This window comes from Lepidochelys kempii, chromosome 15 (assembly GCF_965140265.1).
Source record: "Lepidochelys kempii isolate rLepKem1 chromosome 15, rLepKem1.hap2, whole genome shotgun sequence".
Taxonomy (NCBI): domain Eukaryota; kingdom Metazoa; phylum Chordata; order Testudines; family Cheloniidae; genus Lepidochelys; species Lepidochelys kempii.
The window spans coordinates 8,684,447-8,705,662 of NC_133270.1; the positions used below are offsets into that span (position 1 = coordinate 8,684,447).

Below are 21,216 nucleotides of genomic sequence, written 5' to 3' on the forward strand. Positions count from 1 at the left end.
CTGGGATGGGAAGGAGAAGCGCAAAGTCCAGTATTATACGGCGCGGATAAGGAGATGCGGGGGTCCCGCGTATGCCCGTTAGACTCGGAATCCGCGGCGGAAACCAAGACGCGGGTGGAATATTGCGAGCGGGGTGACCATCCCCCTGCTTTAAGCAGCAAGCAGGTGAGTTTAAACGAAGGAGAAAGCGAAGCGTTTCCTCTTTTCTGCTTCTCCTTGAGGATCCGCTAAAGCGACCAGCAAACAAACAAAAACCCTAAATAGCTTCCCCAGAAATTACTGCTCTGGGCGAGAGGGGATCTTAAGGGCATCCGAGCTCTAGTTTAAAAAAGAAACGTGAAAATCAGCCACGAACGTTGTTATCCTTGATTATGAAGCTTGGGGGGGGGGGGTGTCTCTCGGGACAGGAGCTGGGGATCCGGGAGCCGTTTAAAGAAGAGAGAAACCCGACCCTGTAGCAGCCCAGGTAAACCCTCTCGGACCAAGTCCCAGTGGCTTGTGACACTGTGAACAAGTCACTTCTTTCAACACAGAGCGGTGAGCAGAGGCTGGGCTCGATCCACGAGAAAACTTCCGCTGTCCTGGGTGCAGGATCGGGCCCATCAAGGGGGCCTAGAAATAATTACTGGGGTTTTGTTGTTCTCTTGGGGAAATGGGTGGCCTGCTCCTACCATAGCTCGTACTTTGGGTATTACTCAAAGTCTTACCCCCCTGGGTTCACCGTTATCCTAATCCGATCTGCCCCAGAAAACAAGCTCTCACGGGATGGCCAGCGCCTTACAGGACCGAGCAAGTCTCTGCTTATTCTTGGGCAGCCTTAAAACAGGTGAGTAAGTGGAAACTCTTTCCCCCACTGGATACACTCGACTGGGAGGTGTAACTTTTTTGCTGGTTTTGATCCCGCTGTAAAATGCAGCCCTCTCCCACACGCCTTCTTCGGAGACATCTCCTCTCGAAAGGGATCTGCTGCATTGTGAGTAGGAATAAAATACCGGGGGGGGGGGGGCTTTCCTTTACATTACCCCAAAGGGAACAATTTCCCCTACACCTGCCCGTTTGCAATGGGGTGTCTGAGTGGACGTGAATTGGAAGGGGGCTAGCCGCCTTGCCCTGTTTTGAGGAAAGCCCCTTTCTATAGCTCTAGCCTTTCTCGGGGACTTTTGAAAGAGCAAAGCTGCTGATTTCAGTGGGATTAGGCCGGGGTGAATTGGTGCGCTGGTCTCTTTCAGGTGCAAGAGAATAATTCAGGCTCATCCTTAACCGAAAGGATGGGGGAGGGATAGCTCAGTGGTTTGGGCATTGGCCTGCTGCTAAACCCAGGGTTGTGAGTTCAATCCTTGAGGGGGCCATTTAGGGATCTGGGGCAAAAATTGGGGATTGGTCCTGCTTGGAGCAGGGTGTTGGACTAGATGATCTCCTGAGGTCCCTTCCAACCCTGATAGTCTATGATTCTATGAAAATCTCCCACTTCTCAGTAACAAAAATTTCTATTCTCTAGTAAGAGCATCCTCCTGTTACAGTGGCACCTTTATAATCCCAGAGGCTGTCTCTGTGGAAACACTCCATTTGCCTGGGTTTGTAAAGACAAGACATTTTTTGTAGGCTGTACCTTGCCATAGTAGCTCTCAGCCTGAACATGGGGGCCACCAGGGTAAGTTCAATTGCTTGTGGGGTTTCTGAGTCAGAGGAGCCCCTCAAAATGACAGCTTAGGATCCAAAGGGATTCTTCGGGGGTTGTTCATTCTCTTTTAATTGGGTTTTGTAAAAAGCATAGAAAGGAGCCTACTGCCGAGAAAAAAGCAGCGAGTAATTGCTTAAGCTGTCAATAGAGCAGAAGGAAGCCACCAGTGGCAAACAAATGAAGGGAATATTGGAGTCTCCCACTCCACAGAGGGAGAGAATGTTGGTACCACCCCATCTATACTCCCTTTTAACGCACAACTTTGCCAACAATTAGTCCCCAGTGCAGATCCATTATTTTATCAATTTCAACAAATATTATAATTTTGCTAAATTAAAAAAAAAGATTATTTTGCTTTAAAAGTGAAAGGAAAGTGCACCTAGGCTGTAATTTGAAATGGATCCAGAGTCAGATTTACCAAGGATTTTTTGTTGTTTTTTTATTTTCTTTTCACCTGGTTTCAGAGGACACAGGCAATGGCCAGATTTACACTAGTCCTCACAGCTGCAGGTCCTGAAGCTGGTAAGTGCCTGGGCCATATTTCAGTGCTAGTTTTCAGTCTGCAACTGAAGAATGTAGTCTTTAAAAAGCAAATGAAGTATGGATTATTAATCACACACACAGAGCATTTTTTCCTTCCAAAAAACTCAGTTGAAGATGCATTCAGGTTGGAGCTGGGAAGTTCCCAGGGTTCACAGTGCAGAGTTGAAGTCCAGTGGGATTCTCTGATATTTCCACCCATCCTCAACTGGGTGGTGTGGGAGACATTTCCTGATTATAGGTCCATATCGTGGCCTGCAAAAGGAAAATCTATTTTAGAGTCAGGGAACTCATTGATCACTCTGTGGCTTGTGTGGTGTCTTTCTGACCAGCTGATCAGTTTAAAAATAAACCCTTTATTAAGACTGGAAACTATGTACAGAAGTCAAGTAATGAAACTTCCTATTATTCTCTGGCTGCAGCCTAGGACTGCCCTTTCCTGGGCTTCTTTGTTTCTGCTCCCAGCAGAAAGTTTGTCACAAGAAACTCCAAGACTGCATGAAGAGCATCCAAGGAATTGTGGCATCTCTACACTTCCTGGAGGACCCACTCTAAAGCACAGGGTGAAAAACTGTCTCCTCCAAAAACCTGCAGGCGATTTAGAATGCACAAGAAGAGCTCAAGGATCTCGGTGAATCTGTGCAGGGCGAGGGCCTTTGTGAAGAGTCACGGTGGCTCTGCACTGCTCCCAAGACCACATCTTCCTTGGCTGAGGTGGAGTAAGAGGAGTTCTGGACGTAGTGTTGTAGCAGGCATCTTCTTGCAAGCTGGAACCACGCCTCTCATGGCTAGTAAAATGAAGCAGGGAGGTACCGAATCTGATGCTGGTTGAGATAGTTAATATCAGTTTTCCTTCAAAAGAGAATTAATTAGGACCCTGCTCAAGAAAATGTTTCCTGGAGTACAAAACATACACAACTGTGGTCCCATCAGTGTGCAGATGACAGCATCTCTATGTCTATTTTAATCAAACCCAGACGATGCACTGTCTTTCCCGGTTGCCTGGCCATGACAGGAAGTGGATGAGAGGAAACTAGCTGACACTTCACCCAGGGAAGAGAGAGGTGATTGGGAAAAGCATCTACAGTGTATGACATAGTTGGTTTCTGCCCCTGTGACTGAAAGGGTTTGCCCATCCCTTGTCAATCAAGTTTGAAGTTGAGGGATATTCCTGGATCCTCCATTGTTTCTGGAGCCTGAGTTCTGCTCAGTGGCCAGAGATGGTCTTTTTAATGAGCTAGGGACAACAGCTGAAACCATTTCTCCTTGATGTTGCCCTCAGCAGTTATCCATACCTTTGTGAACTCCTGATTAGATTACTAGACTGTACTCTATGCACTGAAGACCGCTCCTCAAAATCGCTGCTGATGCAAATGGGGGAAAATTCCAATTAAGTCAATGCAGCAGTACCCATTTACACCAGCAGAGAATTTGTCCCCATTATGGCAATGTGCAGGCTACCCCTGGAGATCATTTGGAAGAAATCTGAGGCCCGCTGCTTAGCAGGAATGGCCACAAGGAGCACATTACACCACAGTTTCAACTCTTGCATGGGGTTCCAAGTGCAATTCAGCACACTAATATTCTATTTAGGTACTTATATAGCCCCCATCACTGAAGTATATCAATGCTTCCCATGTATGTCAAAATAGAATGAGTAACAATCTCTATCTATATTTGTTTACAGTTTTATGTTCACATGTGTAAGAACGGGTGTTGTGCTTGGGCTCCTGTGTGCGAGGGAGGAGAAAGTGCAGAAAAGCTAAGATGAAGAAACCAGGTTTACATTTAGTTCTGAAAGTGGTGAGACTGGTGGTCACTGTTATCTCTGGCAGCAGATAGGCTGTATCTGAATGTCCTCTCTCCTGCATTGAGGAGTCTGCCCCGGCTGGGCGATGGTTTTATTGTTCTGGTGGGACGCAGCTGTCTTAGGATGTCACCATGGTCATTGAGGGAGAGGTGTTTCTCAGGTAGTTGGAGCCAATCCCATGCAGTGCTCTGAATATGAGGACAGAGAGTTTGAGCTGCACTCTATATTCAGTGGGGAACTAATTCAGAGGGCAGAACACTGAGGTAATGTGCTCACCGCATCCTGTGTTGCTAAACATGCAGGCTGCTGTTTGTACCATTTGGAGCTTTTTCAGGATGTGTGGCTTCATTCCTAGAGATAATGAGTTGTAATAATCAAGGCTGGAAATCATGAATGCATCCATCACCATGGCCTCATCTGTGTCCAATAGGATGAAGAGCAATGTTTTGGCCAGTTGCATTTGGAACTGGGTGTTCTTTGCCATCACGGCTATTTGGGCATGTAGCATCCTGAAAGACCCCACAGCTACAGACTGACACATCATCCTGGTACTCTGCTGTCAGCACTGGCTCCTCTTGTAAAAATCAGTATTCTAGTTGGCTTATTGGAATATAGTGTATGACCCTTTGCCTGGTTATTGCTGAAATATGGGACAAAGAGCCTCTTGTGTTAACTTGATACAGGATGGGGGAGATAAGGAACTGAATAAGGGTTGTCTCTTAAGATAAGGGACAGTAGTCACCCTATTACAAGCAATTATTTATTTATATTTGTATTGTTTTTAGCACAGTAGCCTGGCCTGGAATCAGGGTCAAGGCCTGGTGGTGGTGGGCACTATAGAGAGATAATAAATGCAGTCCCTGCCCCCAAAGAGCTTGCAATGTAGAGTCCTGATTCTTGCAAGTTGGTATCCTTGGGGTGTCCCAGGCCCACATGTGGTGGGTCAAATTGCAGGATGAGGGCCTAAGGCTCCCAATGTACAGATCCTGCAAGCACCTCATCACGTATGACTTTGCCCAGGGGAGGGTGAGTGTACTCCCCTGAGCAAAGCCACACAGGTGTCTAAGAGTCTGCAGGATCAGGGCCATAACAACTCAGGAAGGACACCCGGCAGGCGGCTCTTACAGAATGTAGGACAAGAAACGCGCCGTGCACATTGCGGGCAGCGGTTGGACGCAGCCGATAGCCTGATGCCAGCCGCGGGGGGCGATTTGCCTGGCAGGGGCTGGTGCATGGCCTGGCGTTTGTAAGTGGGCTTCAGGGGTCACACAAACGCGCTGTCAGGTTCGCTGGCGGCCCCGGGGGCAAATCCCGAGCGGAGCCGAGCTCCTGCCGGCACCAGCGGCCGCTCAGCGCCTCTCGGGACGAGCCCCTGGCGCTGCCCTCCCGGCGGGGGCTTGGCTGCCGTGAGCGGAACCTTTGTGCGGCGGAACTGAGTTGCAGCGGCCGCAGTTTCCTGCCCGGCCTGGAATCCCGCGTGCTCCGCAGCGGGGCCGGGGTGGGCCCTGCTGCGCGGCGGCTCTGCGGGGCCGCGATGGCCGCGGGGCCGACCGAGCTGGAGCTGTTTCGCCGCCGCTGGCGGGCGGAGCTGGCCGGGGCCCTCCCGGGGAAGAAGCGGCGGCGGGCGGCCGAGCCCGGGGGGAGCCCGAGCTGCCGGGAGCCCGTCTCCGGCTGGAGCAGCTGCGGGGGGGTCCCGCCGGCCGCGCCGCGGGATGGCGGCGGCGAGGAGCGGCGGGAGGCCGGGTACTTCGCACTGGCCCGGAGCCTGCTGGACGGGAAGGGCCCGGGGGCCCGCCGCCGCCGCCCCCGCCCGGGCCCCCCGCCGCCCGGCCCGCCCGCCGCCGCCGCCGAGCCCGAGGACGGCGGAGACAACGACCTGCTGGGGCAGCTCATCCGGGACCTGGTACGGGACCCCCCGGCCCCCCGCCGGCCCCCTCGCTCCCCCCCCCGCTTCTCTCCTGGGGTTTCACCGCGGGCTGGTCCCGCCGGGTCCTGCCCGGGACTCCCTGTGCGGGGTGTGATGCCGGGGCCTCTGGCACGCTCCCTGCGCTGGCTTCTGCCGGAGCTGCCCAGGCTCCTTCCCGCTCATTTCTTCCCCCACCTAGGTCCTCTCGGCTCCAGGCGCTCCCATGGCCGAGTGTGGGCCAGGCTGCTCCTGGGCAGACACGAGGATTTTGTCTTTCTTTCTATGCCAGAAACTTTCGTAAAAGGTCATGTGATAACACTACTTTAAAAGCAACTTGTTGGTTTGAGTCACCTCAGTTTTGCCCTCTGGCTTTAGAAAAGGCCTGCTATATATTTTAATTTTGTTTCCTGTGTACACAATAGCTCAATTCTGTACCTATCTTCAGAAATTAATAATTCACAGGAGGTAGAACTATACAGTTCTGTTTTTCCCCTTATTGATTTGGTGTAGCTGGTGTGGGGGTTAGTTTATGTCGGTCAAAAAAATTTGTGGTTACGTAGGACCCCATAAACAGACTGGACTTGCTGTGTCTGGTGTTGCTTGTTGGCAATTTTGTTATTGATAGCCTATGAAAGTTTATTTTAAAAATTTAATCTTTGCCTTTAAAATATGTTCAACTTCATGAAAGTGGTAAGGATACACTTACATGAAAAAAATCACCTTGAGTCATTATCATGTAGTTGGAGCTGTGCAAGTGGACTGTTGTATCTTTTTTGATGTTCCGTTGACTTTAGTGGGACAGTGGGACTGTGCATTAGTGCACTTATAAGATCAAGGCCCAAAGCTTTAAATTAGGTCCTGAAATGATAACCCCCCTCACCATAATGTTGGATCCATAGTCAGGGGGTGGGGAAAAGGAAGAACAATAACAAGAAATATTCTCTTCTGAACCCCTCGTCGCTCCACTCAAAAGGATAAAAGATTACCTTTTGGTGCAGCTGATTTAATATCCCAGATTAAAATTCTAGTCACTTGGGAATTGCTTGTTCCTTTAAAACAGAGATACCCACGCGCTCTCTCTCTCCCCCTCTGAATCCTAGAAGCACTTGACCAATGACTAGGATCGCTACTAAAACAAAACTGTATATGGCTACCCTCGAGGAATTACTGTTATTTACTCTCCTTTAATAACAACATTTGAAAAAGCATTGTACTTGAACCATTTCTCTTTGGTGGGATTAGGAAGACCAGTGTGTAAATACTTTTGATTGTAACTCCTGAGTTTTCAGTTGCTCTAAACCTATTTTACCATGGTTTCGGAATACATGGTCTCTTTATAGCAGCTTTTCTTTAACACCAAAAAGTTTGCTCCTCAGTGTTATGATGAGGGTGCAGTTTAACCTTTTTCTGTTAAATAAAGTCTAATCTTTTCACTCAAGATAGTGGATGCTTAATTAGTTTGCCTGCACTAAGTATCTTGCTAAACTGAATCTCAGTGGAGAAGATTTCCGGTCGCCAAGAAACCAATATTAATTGTATAAATGAAGCCGTTAATTTGAAAGGAGTCCTAATTACAGCTCTGAACAAGTTAAAAGCTATTTTGATAAATCCTTCTTGTGCTCTATCTGCATGAGAGATTTTATTTACAGTGTGGGAGAAATTAGGGAAAAAAACATTTGCTTCTTACTAACTTAGCTATGACTAATTATTCTTTTATTTAAAAAAAATAAAAAAAGAGCAGATTGTACTTCTGACAACTAGGCACAAATTAATCTATTTACAGAATTAGTGCTCCATTAGCACACAGGAGTGCAAATCCCTCTCAGAGGGGATGGCAGTATTAGAGTTTTGGATTCATTCCAGTAGATTTTTAGACGGACCAGTGCTGATTTAACATTACATTGTTCCTTTATGGGTTTTGTTTCATGTGCTATGTTGAGCTCTCTCCTAGTGACAGATTATTTGGGGATTTTGACCATATGTACTGTTGAACATGTACTCTGCTTGGCATCAGATATTAGGAACTAACAGTTGTGCTATTTGTCACTGTAAAGGTAATTTCCCCCCACCCCCCTTGCATTGCAGTAATTAAGTCCCTGTCTGATCTCTGACCCTGATGTTACAATGTGACCATAAATACACACTTTAGATCTAAAATTTTTTTGGCTGTACTCAGTTGGACTTCATTGGGGTGGGAGGTGGGAAGCACAACTCTAACTAATCCCAACATTATCCATTTTGCTATTTTTTGTTCTGTATTTCCTTTGTTAGGGCTGCAGAGGGCACGGACTTGAATGAGGAATTGGCAAGGATGGGGGTGATCTAGTATGAAGTGGAGGTGGTGAGGCAAGCTGTGCACTGCAGCCGTACTGTAGAGCAGACATAGCTGAAGAATCAGAATATGCCTGTCTTTGGCAGAGATGATGAATAAATGGGATGTATTTTGTTAGTTACATGTCAGTAGTTATTTTAAGTGTGAGATGTTATGAAGATGTGTGAGAATCTTGAAGTGTTTGAGATGTAGGCATTATAGGAACTCAAAAAAAAAATCAGATCAAAATTTCAGAAGGAGTAGGTTTTCTTGAATGCTACGAATGTGCGAAGTCTGCCATTATAACAACTTGAAACATATCTGGAAATTTCAGTGAGGATCTGCTTGTGTGTTAAGCATGAAGACTGAAGTTGAGAGTTGTGATTGGAAATAAGGCAATTTAATCTTGCTTTAGCCGCAAATCTCAGTGCGACCTTATGTGTAGAATTATGCCTTCATAATACAGTAGCTGCAGCATGTAGAGGGATTTCTATTGTTTGCTTATACAGGAAATAACTGATAAAAAATCCTCTTTTTTTTCTTTAGGTAACAAGATCTGATTTGTGGTATTTATTCAAATTTAAAAGAATTATTGTTTTAACATTTCTTCTGATAGGAAATGGATACTTTCAGACATGCAGAAAACCATAGAGCAGCAGTTCTCAACCAGGGATCTGAAGCCCCTTGGGGGGTCACGAGCAGGCTTCAGAGGATCTGCCAGGCAGGGCTGGCATTAGACTCACTGGGGCCCAGGGCAGAAAGCCAAAGCCCCGCTACCTAGGGCTGAAACCGAAGGTTGAGCAATTTAGTGGTGTCGGACCCTAAGCAATTGCCCACCTTACTACCCCGTAATGCCGGCCCTGTCTTTTATATGCAGAAAACCAGTTGTTGTACAGGTTGGGCCATGGAGTTTTTATAGCATGTTGAGGGTGGGGAGTCGGGCTCAAAAAGAAAATGGTTGAGAATCCCTGCCATAGAGTATAATCTCATTTTGATCTATTAAGTGAATGAAGATGTTAGGACACTACATTTTTTGCACACTGTAGTTAAAACTCTTAAGTGAATGAATGTGTAGAGGATATATGCTTTTAAAGTGCATTCATTTTATACTTGATAGTGAAGTTTTGAAGGTTGTTTTGTTAGAAACTTAAAATGTCCTGTCTTCAAGACCCCTCTGTTTTAAAACGAGTGTACATGAATGTCAGCTCTCTGTTATTTCATGGCTTTTATTATTCAACTATAAGCAAACAAAAGACTGAAAAGCTCTAATTTCTGAGCATTAACAAATGACCAGGAAAATGTGTCCTATTGGCCTGCTCACTGAAACCAGTATAATCAAATGAGTACAAAAAGGAAACGTTGCTCGGGTAGACTAAGATTTGTGTTTTGTTACTGTTTATAACCCTTTCTTCTGACCAAAAACTCCCAGTGAATCATCTAGATAGCCCTTATTTCTCTCTTGCCTGAGAGAGATGTTCCCAAATGGAGCTAATGTGACTTACCTGATCTGACTGATAGGATGAGAATAGCTCTGCACCTTCATGCAGGTGTGACTACCCAACATTCTGGTATAGCAGGGTTGTAGGATGGAAGAGCAGAGAAGGTCGGTCTGATTTTAGTTACAACACCAAGAGTACATATGATCTCTCCTTGATTTTACTATGAGGATATTACTGCCTTGCCACTAACAATGTGCAATTTATTCATGCATTAGAAAAAGTCTAACAGTTTATTTCCCTTTTTCTTCTCAGAATGAAATAAATGAGGTTCCTTTCTTTGATATCCAGCTGCCTTATGAACTGGCATTAAAAATTTTTCAGTACCTGGGAAGGACTGAGCTGGGCAGATGTGCTCAGGTAAGAACTATCCAAGATTTGCTTGTCTCATCCCACGTAAGATCAGCATTGGTGCTCACCGTGATGCATTTCTGCTATTACAATGTGCAGTAGCCCTAAATGAAATTTTCCTCCACCAGAGACTTAATTTATAATTCTTCACATATTAAGACATACTCCAAAAGCTGAAAATTGAAAGCAGTATTAAATGGACTTGATTCATAGTTTGCTTCAGTGTAGTTAACTGAAATGTTAAAGGTTTGATAACAGCTCTAAAGGGACAGCATGAAAACTTAAGACCAAAAGAAATGTTTGTTTGGATTTTCATTTCCAGTCAGTATAGTTGTTTATAAATAAATAAACACTTGCAGTGTTTGAAACACAAACAATGTAGCACTGAGAACCTGGAAATGAAACTGACTTAAAATTGATTTCCTTGTTGAAGCTGATATATAGAAAGTAAACAAACAGGATAAAATGGAATCTTAACAATTCTGTCACTTTTAGTAATTAGTAACCTAACCTAGGGTGAAGATATTTGTTTGATTTTTTTTTTTTTATTTATTCCCCCCCTTCAAATTTACCCTGTTCCTTTGAGGGATTGTAAACAGGTACTGTTACCAGTCTGTTCTCAGAGAGAGCTCATATACTATGTATATAGTAGTTCAAACTCATCTCCTTCCTGAGGTTTGGTTATTAACCCAGAAATTAAGAATAATACTACATAAAGTTACCTTGGCTGCCCCTAGGGTTTCCACCCTAAGACTGTTCAGTCCACACCCTTGATCCTCTCTCCAGGGAGCCACTGTTGCCTCCTTTCCAACTAGATTGAATAATGAGCCACCTGCTTCACTGAATCACCAGAACCCACTTAACAAATGCCAGTTATCTTGGGGAATGTTAATAGGGTCGGGTGTTTCGGGCATTCACTCCCAGCCTATTGTATGGACACTGTGGGATGTTTTTGGGCCCGGCGTTTAGGATTTCTGTCCCAACGTCATGTAATCACGCAAAATCCAATCAAAACAGCCTTTTGGGGGTGGACTTAAACATCCTCTGAAGTGTTTGCAACAGCAATAAAGAAGCATTATATTAGTACACAACTACCAAAACTGGCTAGCTGAATTAAATACAAATAGTTATCGATTAGCATGAATGATTAAATTAGACATTTAACATTTTTTCAGTTTGAATAATCTATGATGTTACGCAAGTAAGGATAGCTATTGTTTAAAAGTTTTAACTTGACCATGTCCCTTAAAAACAACAAAAAAGTACCATTAGAAGAAAAAAGATTTCCTCTTGCAAGCGTTCTGCAAGAAAAGTTTGAGGCATTACTTTATACTAATGTGCTCTGTAGGAGGCCGTGAAGCTTTCACATCTGCTCCTGTTTCTGTCAGCCATCCTATTAAAAATGGAACTGGGCTGCATTTCAGAGTGGATTGCAAGTAGGCTGGAATAATTTTTCTGCAGCCGTGACCAATTTACTTTGCAGCATAGTAGTACTTGGTAGTGTTAGCTACCAAAAGGGCTACCTTGTTAGCGAATCTTCCTTTTTTAAATTTATTTATTTTTTATTCAAAGCCCATTTTTATGCTTTTTAGCAGCTAGACAGAAGGTAAATGTGAGATGTGCAAAACATTCTTGGAAAAAGACGGTGGATGTTATGTAGTGGCTGACAGCTGAGCAAAGGTCCGGTATTTTTCAGGGCTTTCAGAATGAGATGAACATCCAATGCTTTAGTGCAGAACTGGCTGCTTTTAAGTGTTCAGCTGAAAAGCAAAGCAATAAAAATAAATACCATTTTCATTTTTCTCTTGGTAATTGTTGTTTTGAAAAGAACTCCACCCTCTTCTGTTAAATGGAATGCCCTGCTGCTTTACAGTGTTTCGTAGAAAGTTTTTTTGTTTTTGTTTTTATTAAGGTGCCTTGGGAGTTTCGTGAAATTGGGCCAGTTAGTGGAAATGGCATCATGAACTATGCAAGTGCCTTTGGAGAAAACCTGTTTGCTTAATTCTTTATGCCAAATTGGTAACTGACTAACAGTAAAGTAGCCTGACTGCTGAGTGTCTTTGAGATTTAATCACACCACAGACTGCTTGGGAGAACTTGAATTTTATCCTGATTTCCCTCTCCTCCCCCATCCTCCTTTCTTTCCCACAGCTGCTCTTTGATTTCTTAGAATTAATGCTGTGAAAGGCAAAGGTCTCTGTGTGCTATTTTAGACACCATAAGGTCATGTGCATCATGTAAATTAATGGTGTCATCGGTTCCTGAACTATTATGGGTTCACTGAGGTTGTGAAGTATCCATATTGGCATGTGCTGGACAGCTGTTCTTTTCTGGTACATGGTGTCAGCTGCATTTTGAGAAGTCACAAAACCTGTCTATTTTTCCTCATATTGATAGTGGATAGGAATGAGAAGAGTGAGGCACTTGGGAAGCTACACATGTGGCAGAATTTTAAACAGTTTTTTAGAAAGTATAATATGGAGGGCCTGATTCTACAGATGTTTGCAAGTACTCTAACTCATGCAACAGTTCCCATTGACTTCCCTGCATTTACAGGATCAGGCATTGTCTGAAAACGGTGGGACAGTGCGTCTTGTCTGTGTTCTATAAAATGCGCTGTGAACTTTTGGTACTATCTAAATGTTTTATTGTTACTAATAAGACAGCGTTAGTCACTTGCACTTTGTGGTGGAAATGCTCCTGTGTGATGTGTATTAAAAGCTGCAGCTAGAATAGCGTTGTTTTGTTTGTAAATATGTTGGTGCGTGATTTGGTCTAAGTATGTTTATCATTAATGTCATGATTTTCATCTTCAGAGTGACTTAGAAACACTAATCAATCTAAGTGTGTCTATTTAAGGCTGTCACTGGAGGAACTGACTCTTGTATTTCAAGAATAACAGGTCCTGTGAGACAAGAATTTTCAGTTGCATGGTTCTGTCACTGATGGAGTTATTAACCTGAATAATTGAGAACCATCTCAAGTTGTTTAATAATGCTTTGTATGGGATATATAAAAAGCCACATATGGTTTGATGTCGTCTCTTAACTTTTTCACATACAGTTCTGAAGCATGGATGGATGGGACTTACCTCTTTTCTTATGTTCAATGAGCTAAACTCAAGCCAGTCAATAGGATGAGAGAGGAAGTAGAGAAGCAGATGGACAGAGATTTCCTGAACTTGGTGTTTGGAGGGAACTGATAACTCTTTTGTTAATAACAAGAGTAGTCTTAGCGGCTCTTGATGAAATTATTAGCATTTAGGCCAAATTCTGCACTACATTAGAGCTTATACTTTCCCATTGAAGTCCCTAGGATTCATCTTGGGATGTACATTTGTAATAACTTAGTGCAGTTTGGTTGTGGAAGGGAGGAAACTTAGAGAAAGGGAGGAATAGGTATTTGTTCAGTGGGATTTTGGTCAGTCAGAACAAGAAAATAAAGTCTGGAATCTGATGGGAGGAGTCCTATAGATCTTATTAAAATATGCAAATAGCTTTAAATTAGGTAAAATTTCTAAATTTATGAACACCACTTTCATGCTCGGCTGTATGTAAGGAAGACGTAGTGATGCCCCTGTGTGGATCTGAGGGGAAACAGAATTTTCTCTATGGAGACTGGCAAGAAATCTGATGTGATGTGATAAAAAGATAATGGTGACGTTAAAGGCAAAATAAAAAAAATAGTTTCTAGATGCAGAGTAAGCCATGCAAGACGTTAATGTTGATAAGCTTTGGAGATTTACATAATACAGACTTGGAAAATAATTATGGTCCCAATTTATTTTTTAACGAGAGTTTTGAGTGTTTCGACTGAGCTCTTTGGATAGCCGTTAGCAAGCAGGTTGTGAGCATGTGTGCGTGTACACAAAAAAAGCCATGTTTTTTTGGCTCCCAAGACCTCACCTGAAACTCTAACTGAAGCTGTGCTAATAAATCTGATTTCAGCCAATAGCTGGTTTTTAATGCTGCAGCTCGCAGTGGTGTTGTGAAGTGAAATGCTTGAGACACTTTTATTAGAGACTTCTTGCAGCTGAGGCTCGCTCGGTGGGGCTTTTACTAGGGATTGTCGTGCCAGTTTTGGTGCATTAAGGAAAGGCTACGTTAGACATCCTTTGGAAATGCATGCTTGTAAAACTGGCAAGACTCAATGTAATTTGATTAAAAAAATCATAAGATAGGATTTCTTCCCCCCCTTTGAATGTTTGTTCATGAAAGGTAAAATGATGCTATAATTAGTTCTAATATTTTTTACCCTGTTGTTTAAAACCAGCTTAAAAACTTGAAACTGGAAATGTCTCAACAAATTTTGCCTATTTTGGCAACACACACATTTTTTTCCCCCTTTCTTTCTTCCATATATTGGTAACAGGGCAGAAGTTGGCATGGCTTGATTTTGTTTACTTCTCTGTTTGTGCACAAGCCTGCCTCATCAATGTCAGCAGAAATGCATTCCAGCTAAAGAGACAGAGAGGTTCGTTTCCGATCCACAGTGTTTGCCCAGAGTCTTAACTTCTGCAGAACAGCTGCTTTTTTGTCTGTGCCAGCAAAAAATGGAAGCTTTTGTCTTTGTCTAGGCAACAGTGTGTCGATTTGTATTACTTTCCAATAACTGGAATTGAAAGGAGATTTCCCCACTGGATTAGAACAGTTTTTTAAAGTTTTGGCATCATTTTGATTCTCCTGAGCTACGTGACCGTGTCCCTTCAGGGATGGAAATGATGATGGTCATTAAAGTCCTTGGTTTTTAGTTTTAAGACCAATATAGTCAGGGAAGGCATACTACAGATTTCCTCACTTCTAAGTGAATAACTGTAATCCAGATCTCTGTCTTGTCCAGTGATGAAAACTAATTCAGCGTATGTGATCAGTTTGGACCGAGGTCTAGAGCCACTAAAGAGAACAGTAGCTGTGTTTGAGGTGGGTACCCAGTCCAAGAAAGAGAAGCTTTCACAGCTGCTGACCCTGAACAGCCCTGCAGGCTATGCAGCCATAGAGACTGATCTCTCTTCCCAGGGCTTACTCCCCACTCAGTCATGGTTGCATAACTCTTCAAATGTTATTACATAGCTATTCCTTTTCCAGTTCTCTACCCAAATTGCAGTCTGTTTGTCACAGAGGGGTGCATGTTAAACGCTCTACCCCTTAGAGAAATTATGTCCCCATCTTGTAATACACTTACAAATTTCTCTAATGGAATTTCAATTTGAAAAGGCCTTTTTTAAAAAAAAAAAAAAAAAGAGAGAGAGAGACTAAGAAGCAAGTTACAATAAAGCTGCTAGGATTTTCTTGCCACAGCAGAGTTTGTTGATTGATCCTACTTCTCTGCACTTCAGTGCAAGCAACACATAGCAGCAGTTAATATTATGGCACATGTTGCATTGGTGAAGTCTAGCTATTCATGTTTTGCAGTGGAGACCTGGTGACTCCATTTTTGCCACCAAATATGTAGTTAATGTCTCAAACTGCAGTTTGGTGTTTCTGGCTGTTTGATTCTTATGAGCAAAAATATAACTGTATTTCTATAAAGCATATTTGTTTTCAGTCTGGACATCCTCGTTCTTATCTGGTATATTCGATGATTGGCAGTGCACTGCACTGGTGTGGACTGTACGCCCTAAATTCTGGGTTACTTGGTATATGACACTTAGAAGTGAGATGCAACCTTAGGATTGAAAACAGGCTTATCACTGATCTCATTGACAATAGCATCTCTCACATGGAGCTATTTCACTGTTCTCTTTCATGCAAGAATTGTATAGCAATCACTGCTTAAAGTGTTTTTTTCCTTTGAATCTTTAAAAATGGTAATTCTAGGCACACTTCATTATGTTGAAGCAATTCCTTCTGAAATAGACAGCAACTTGAGGCTCCTTTAAAAATTTAGTTTAATACTTCATTCTTATTGATGCACACTGTAATACAATATTTTATATCTCACTGCTGTCACATTCCTAATCAGTCATTGTCAGCAGGGCTTTAGAGGGGTGATGCTGACATCAGAGTTATCTTTAGCCTATAAATGTGAAAACACAATTGTGAACATGAATTTATGTGGAATCTTTAATGCTACCTACCTCCTCTCTTCCCACTAGAATTTTAAAAGGGCATGTTGTCACAAAGGTAGGGCAAAATAAATGCATTGATTTGGATGACAGCTGGGCCTGGATATTTACCTGATCTGATGATATTTATTTCATTTCTGTCTGCTTTTAGGTGAGCAGGACATGGAAAGTACTTGCAGAAGATGAAGTGCTTTGGTACAGATTGTGCCAACAGGAAGGGTACCTGCCTGATGCCAGCATCTCTGATTGTCCCTGCTGGAAACTTGCTCTTCAAGACTGCTATATCAAAGAGCGCACTTTAAGAACCAATTGGAAGGTAAAATGAGAGGAGTTTTGAAAATAGTACTCAGTGATGACCATGTAGAAACGATATAACACAGCTCAAACCAGTCATTCTACTGCTAGTGAAATGTGAGCCTCTTATTGCAGTCTTTTTTGCCAATAAGAAGATGAAGGCAGTGCAGGGTTAAATGATCCCTCCTCTCAGCTGTTGGTGGCTTGCTTGCCTGTCTTGCTTTCACTTTGAAAATGTGCTCTCACACTGGACCATAGCTCCTGTGCCCTCTATTCATGTAATCATCACTTAAAGACCCGGTCCTTCAGTCCTTGCTCTTGGGACAAGTCCCCACTGGAATCAGTCTATGCATGTGGTTCCGTACCCTTCTGCAGCCCATCCCAATTCACCTCTTAATTTGATGAGAGAGAGAGATGCTTTTAGTCTGTAGCAGTCTACAGCTGTCTCTTTCATAGTAAAGCAGTGTCATTCTTCTTCTTATTGAGAGAATACATGGGGAAGTAGAGACTCTGAAATGTATAGGAGATGAGCAGATACTGGATGGCTGTTCTTTCCTCTGACCTCTACTAAAATGGGCAGTGTAACCTCTTGACCCATAAAAAAGCATTAGGAAGGCCTGGGCTTCTAGGAGAATCTGGTGTTAGATGAACCTATTACAGAAACAACAGTGTATCCCTGTATTTCTGTGCAGAACCGCATCGGTGCTGTGAGCCAGCTACAGTATGAGTTGGGTAAAGTTTTGTGTGATGTGCATTCTTGTGATGGAGTTGCCATTGCTGGGTAAGTATGAAATTGTTTAATGTTTGTATAGTCTTCCTCATTGTGAGCTCTTGCGTGCTGTATCTTGACTAATTCACAAGCAAATCCAGACTGACATAATAGGGAGAAGTTATGTTTTCCAGCAGCTCTTTTCCAGTTGAGATGTACTGTCACCAAGATGAAAGACTGTTGTAATTCTCTACTGCAAGTCCTCTTAGAAGTGACACTTAAATTAAAAAAGTTGACAGTTAAAAATTTTCCCAACTGAAAGAGTTAGCAAGCTGAGACGGGTAAGACTGACTAAGGCTTTGCTTTTGCGTGTTTTTAGCTGCACCAATATAAACACATAGTGTAGATGAGTTGCTCTGGTGTACTTGAGGGTAAGCTGCACCAAAAGTCACTTTTTACATCAGTGCAGCTTTCCTTGGGGAGTCACTTTTTACATCAGTGCAATGCATCTGAGCTACACTATTGCTAAAAAAAAACCTCCCCTAAAATACCTCAGCCCACCCACCCCCTCCTCAAAAATACAAACAGACAAAAACCAAAGAAAGCCCCCACCCAAACAACAACCAAAAAACAATGTTGGCAAGCTCAAATATGAGACAGTGTGGGGACCACAAGTGAAGGAAGAGAGTGGAAGGAGGTTGCTGGATTTTAAGGAGAGACAAGTGTAGGAGACTTCTATGTGCAACAGGTTGCATGATAGTCAATAGTTTTTGTTTTTTTTTTAAAGTACCCAATATTGAGAGAAGGAAATGAAGAAAGGAAAGAGGGTTGGGAGAAGTGTTGGGAACAAGATAGGTTTAGTTAAATCAAACTAGTGAAAGCAGTACGAGCCTCTAATGCAGATACACTAGGGTGACTTTTCTAGTATAGACAAGGCATAAGAGACAGAATTAAACAGTTAAGGATGTGTAAGGCCTTGAAGGTGAGAACAAATGTTTAGTTGGATGTAGTAAAAAAAGGTGAATGGATTCAAGGGAGAATGATATAATGTAAGTGGCGAGAGAGGAAGATAACTGCAGCCGTGATTTTTGGAATAAACTGTAGTGGAGAGAGTTGTGAATGAAATGGGAGGCCAGAGAGGAAGGGGTTATGGTAACTAAGACATGGACAAGGCTTTCAGTAGTGAGGATAGAAACAAATGGACTGAAATTAAAAGAATGGACTGGCATCTTAATATTCAACAGGAAGAAGCAACATGATTTAGCAGGAGCTGGGATGTTGAGGGAGGAAAGAACTTACTTTCCTTGTTTGTTATTGTTGTGCCTATTTTGAAATGATCACTGCAATACTTAGATAAATTGAAAGGTTGTCTAGGTTCATTGTAATTTCTGTATATACCTTTGCATCTTCTGATTAAATACAACTATTTATATTGCACTGGTACCTGGAATGTGTACAGTGCAGAACAGACCTATATGAAAATAGGACTGCAGTTTTTGTTACTTCTCAGATACAACTCTTCCTGAATTACAGGAGAGATTCTTGTGTTTCCTACAGGAAAGAGTATTCCAGCGGAACTATTTTTCTTTACTTTTGGAAGCACTTCATTGTTATGATGTAACCTTATTTAAGATGCAGACCTAAAGACTTAGTTTTCAGGAATTTCATTAATATTTGATTCTTCCAGCTTTATTGGCACCCTTGTTTATTCTGCTATGATTATTTATCTGTACAGTACTCTGAAAGTGTTTCTGATTCTGAGAACATCCCAGACTTGCTGGTGAGATTACCCTGACTATCCCAATGGATGTATGATTTTAAATTTACACTAGTTATATTTCACAGGTTTTGTAATTATTGTCCCTTTAGAAGAAGTCACACTATTAAATAGAAATGATGTTGTGGGAATAGTTAGGACACCATTAAAGTGTCGTAGTCCCATAGTACATCAACATATGACGTTTTATGGCAACACTTCATGTTAGTGGTACGTTTATGTACAGTGGGACTAGAGAAAAATGCCTAAAAATGACACCCCACATACCAAATACTTCAACTGGTTATAATAAAGGTTGCTCCAGATCAGCGGAGTATGAAGGACTCTTATAAACTTCCCATGCAAGATGAAATATCTTTGAATTGTATGGCTGTGCATGTGAGCTGAGATCTAAATCAGAAGGCAATGAGTGGAAAGGCGATGTTACGCAAATGCTTATCAGGTCCCTCTTCTGCTTGGGGTTGTCCTTCTTTTCATGGCTTTAAAGCCCTCCCCACCCCAGTTTCTATTTGTATGTTCCCTTTTGTAGCCTATTCCTTAGTTTTTCTTCTTTTCTTAACGTAGTCATTTTTATTTAATGTCATGATGTTTGTTCCTTTGCAGTCACTTCAACGGTTGTGAGTCTGTCTCTAGCAAAGTGGCTGTGTTCCTATTAGCAGGCCCAATATATTCTGTGATCCCACGTATCATAAATATAAAGGGAAGGGTAAACACCTTTAAATCCCTCCTGGCCAGAGGAAAAACCCTTTCACCTGTAAAGGGTTAAGAAGCTAAGATACCCTTGCTGGCACCTGACCAAAATGACCAATGAGGAGACAAGATACTTTCAAAGCCGGGGAGGGAGGGAACAAAGGGTTCTCTCTGTCTGTGTGTTGCTTTTGTGGGGACCAGAGCAGAAATGCAGGTCAGAACTCCTGTAAAGAGTTAATAAACAATCTAGTTAGATATACGTTAGATTCTGTTTTGTTTAAATGGCTGATAAATAAGTTGTGCTGAATGGAATGGATATTCCTGTTTTTGTGGTTTTTTGTAACTTAAGGTTTTGCCTAGAGGGATCCTCTATGTTTTGAATCTGATTACCCTGTTAGGTATTTACCATCCTGATTTTACAGAGGTGATTCTTTTACTTTAATTAAAATTCTTCTTTTAAGAACCTGATTGCTTTTTGTTCATTGTTCTTAAGATCCAAGGGTTTGGGTCTGTGTTCACCTATGCAAATTGATGAGGATTTTTATCAAGCCTTCCCCAGGAAAGGGGGTGTGGGGATTTTGGGGGGAAAGACGTTTCCAAGTGGGCTCTTTCCCTGTTATTTTTGTTAGACGCTTGGTGGTGTCAGCAATAAGGTCCGGGGCAAAAGGTAAAATAGTTTGTACCTTGGGGAAGTTTTAACCTAAGCTGGTAAAAATAAGCTAGGGGGTTTTTCATGCAGGTTCCCACGTCTGTACCCTAGAGTTCAGAGTGGGGAAGGAACCTTGACACCACAGTGGCAGAATTTGCTGTGAACCCACTGCTTGCTGAGCTACTGTGTTCCAAAGTTTATGCCGTCTTTCTTTCTACGTGCCTGTTTGGAAGGTTTTCTTCACAACCATAAGCAATAGAAATTGAGTGTAAACTGATGTAGTTATACTGTCCGCAAACAGCCTGTTTGCTACTTGCACTTCACTCTTATTTGGAATGTAGGCTACCTGAGAACATCCCTTTAAAATGCCATGCACACAAGTGTATTCCAGGTATCTGATACAGGGGTGGCCAACCTGAGCCTGAGAAGGAGCCAGAATTTACCAATGAACATTGCCAAAGAGGCACAGTAATATGTCAGCAGCCCCCCATCCACTGCCCCCAGCACCTCCTGCCCACTGGCACCCCGCCAATCAGCGCCTCCCCCTCCCTCCCCATGCTTCCCACCTGCCACAATCAACTATTTTGCAGTGCGCAGGAGGCTCTGGTGGGGAGCGGGGAGGAACAAGGGCATGGCAGGCTCAGGGGAGGGGGCAGGAAGGGGTGGAGTGATGGCAGGACCTGGGGCAGAGCAGGGGGTTGAGCAGTGAGCACCCCACAGCACATTGGAAAGTTGGCATCTCTAGCTCCAGCCCCGGAGTCGGTGCCTATGCAAGGAGCCGCATATTAACCTCTGAAGAGCCGTGTGCGGCTCCAGAGCCACAGGTTAGCCACCCGAATTCGAATACAATTTTCCAGAAGAGAAGATGCATCTGGCATTCTACCAATGACATTCAAGTTCTGATTCTTTCAAGATAGCACAAAATTTCATACCACCCT

General features: G+C 43.1%; 1 protein-coding gene across 4 annotated transcripts in view; it reads left to right on the plus strand.

The window, feature by feature from the left end:
- Nucleotides 1-5,510: 5,510 nt before the first annotated feature.
- The window catches only part of FBXW8 (F-box and WD repeat domain containing 8), a 62,896-nt gene continuing 47,190 nt past the window's right edge, over nt 5,511-21,216 (plus strand). For 2 of the 4 annotated variants that reach the window (XM_073313060.1, XM_073313062.1), the window contains exons 1-4: nt 5,512-5,934; nt 10,000-10,104; nt 16,311-16,475; nt 17,146-17,234. In XM_073313060.1, the coding sequence (XP_073169161.1) occupies nt 5,566-5,934; nt 10,000-10,104; nt 16,311-16,475; nt 17,146-17,234 (728 nt within the window). In that variant the 5' untranslated portion in view covers nt 5,512-5,565. Of the gene's footprint in view, nt 5,935-9,999; nt 10,105-16,310; nt 16,476-17,145; nt 17,235-21,216 lie in introns of all 4 variants that reach the window. The other 2 variants (XM_073313063.1, XM_073313059.1) reach the window with 2 other exon arrangements.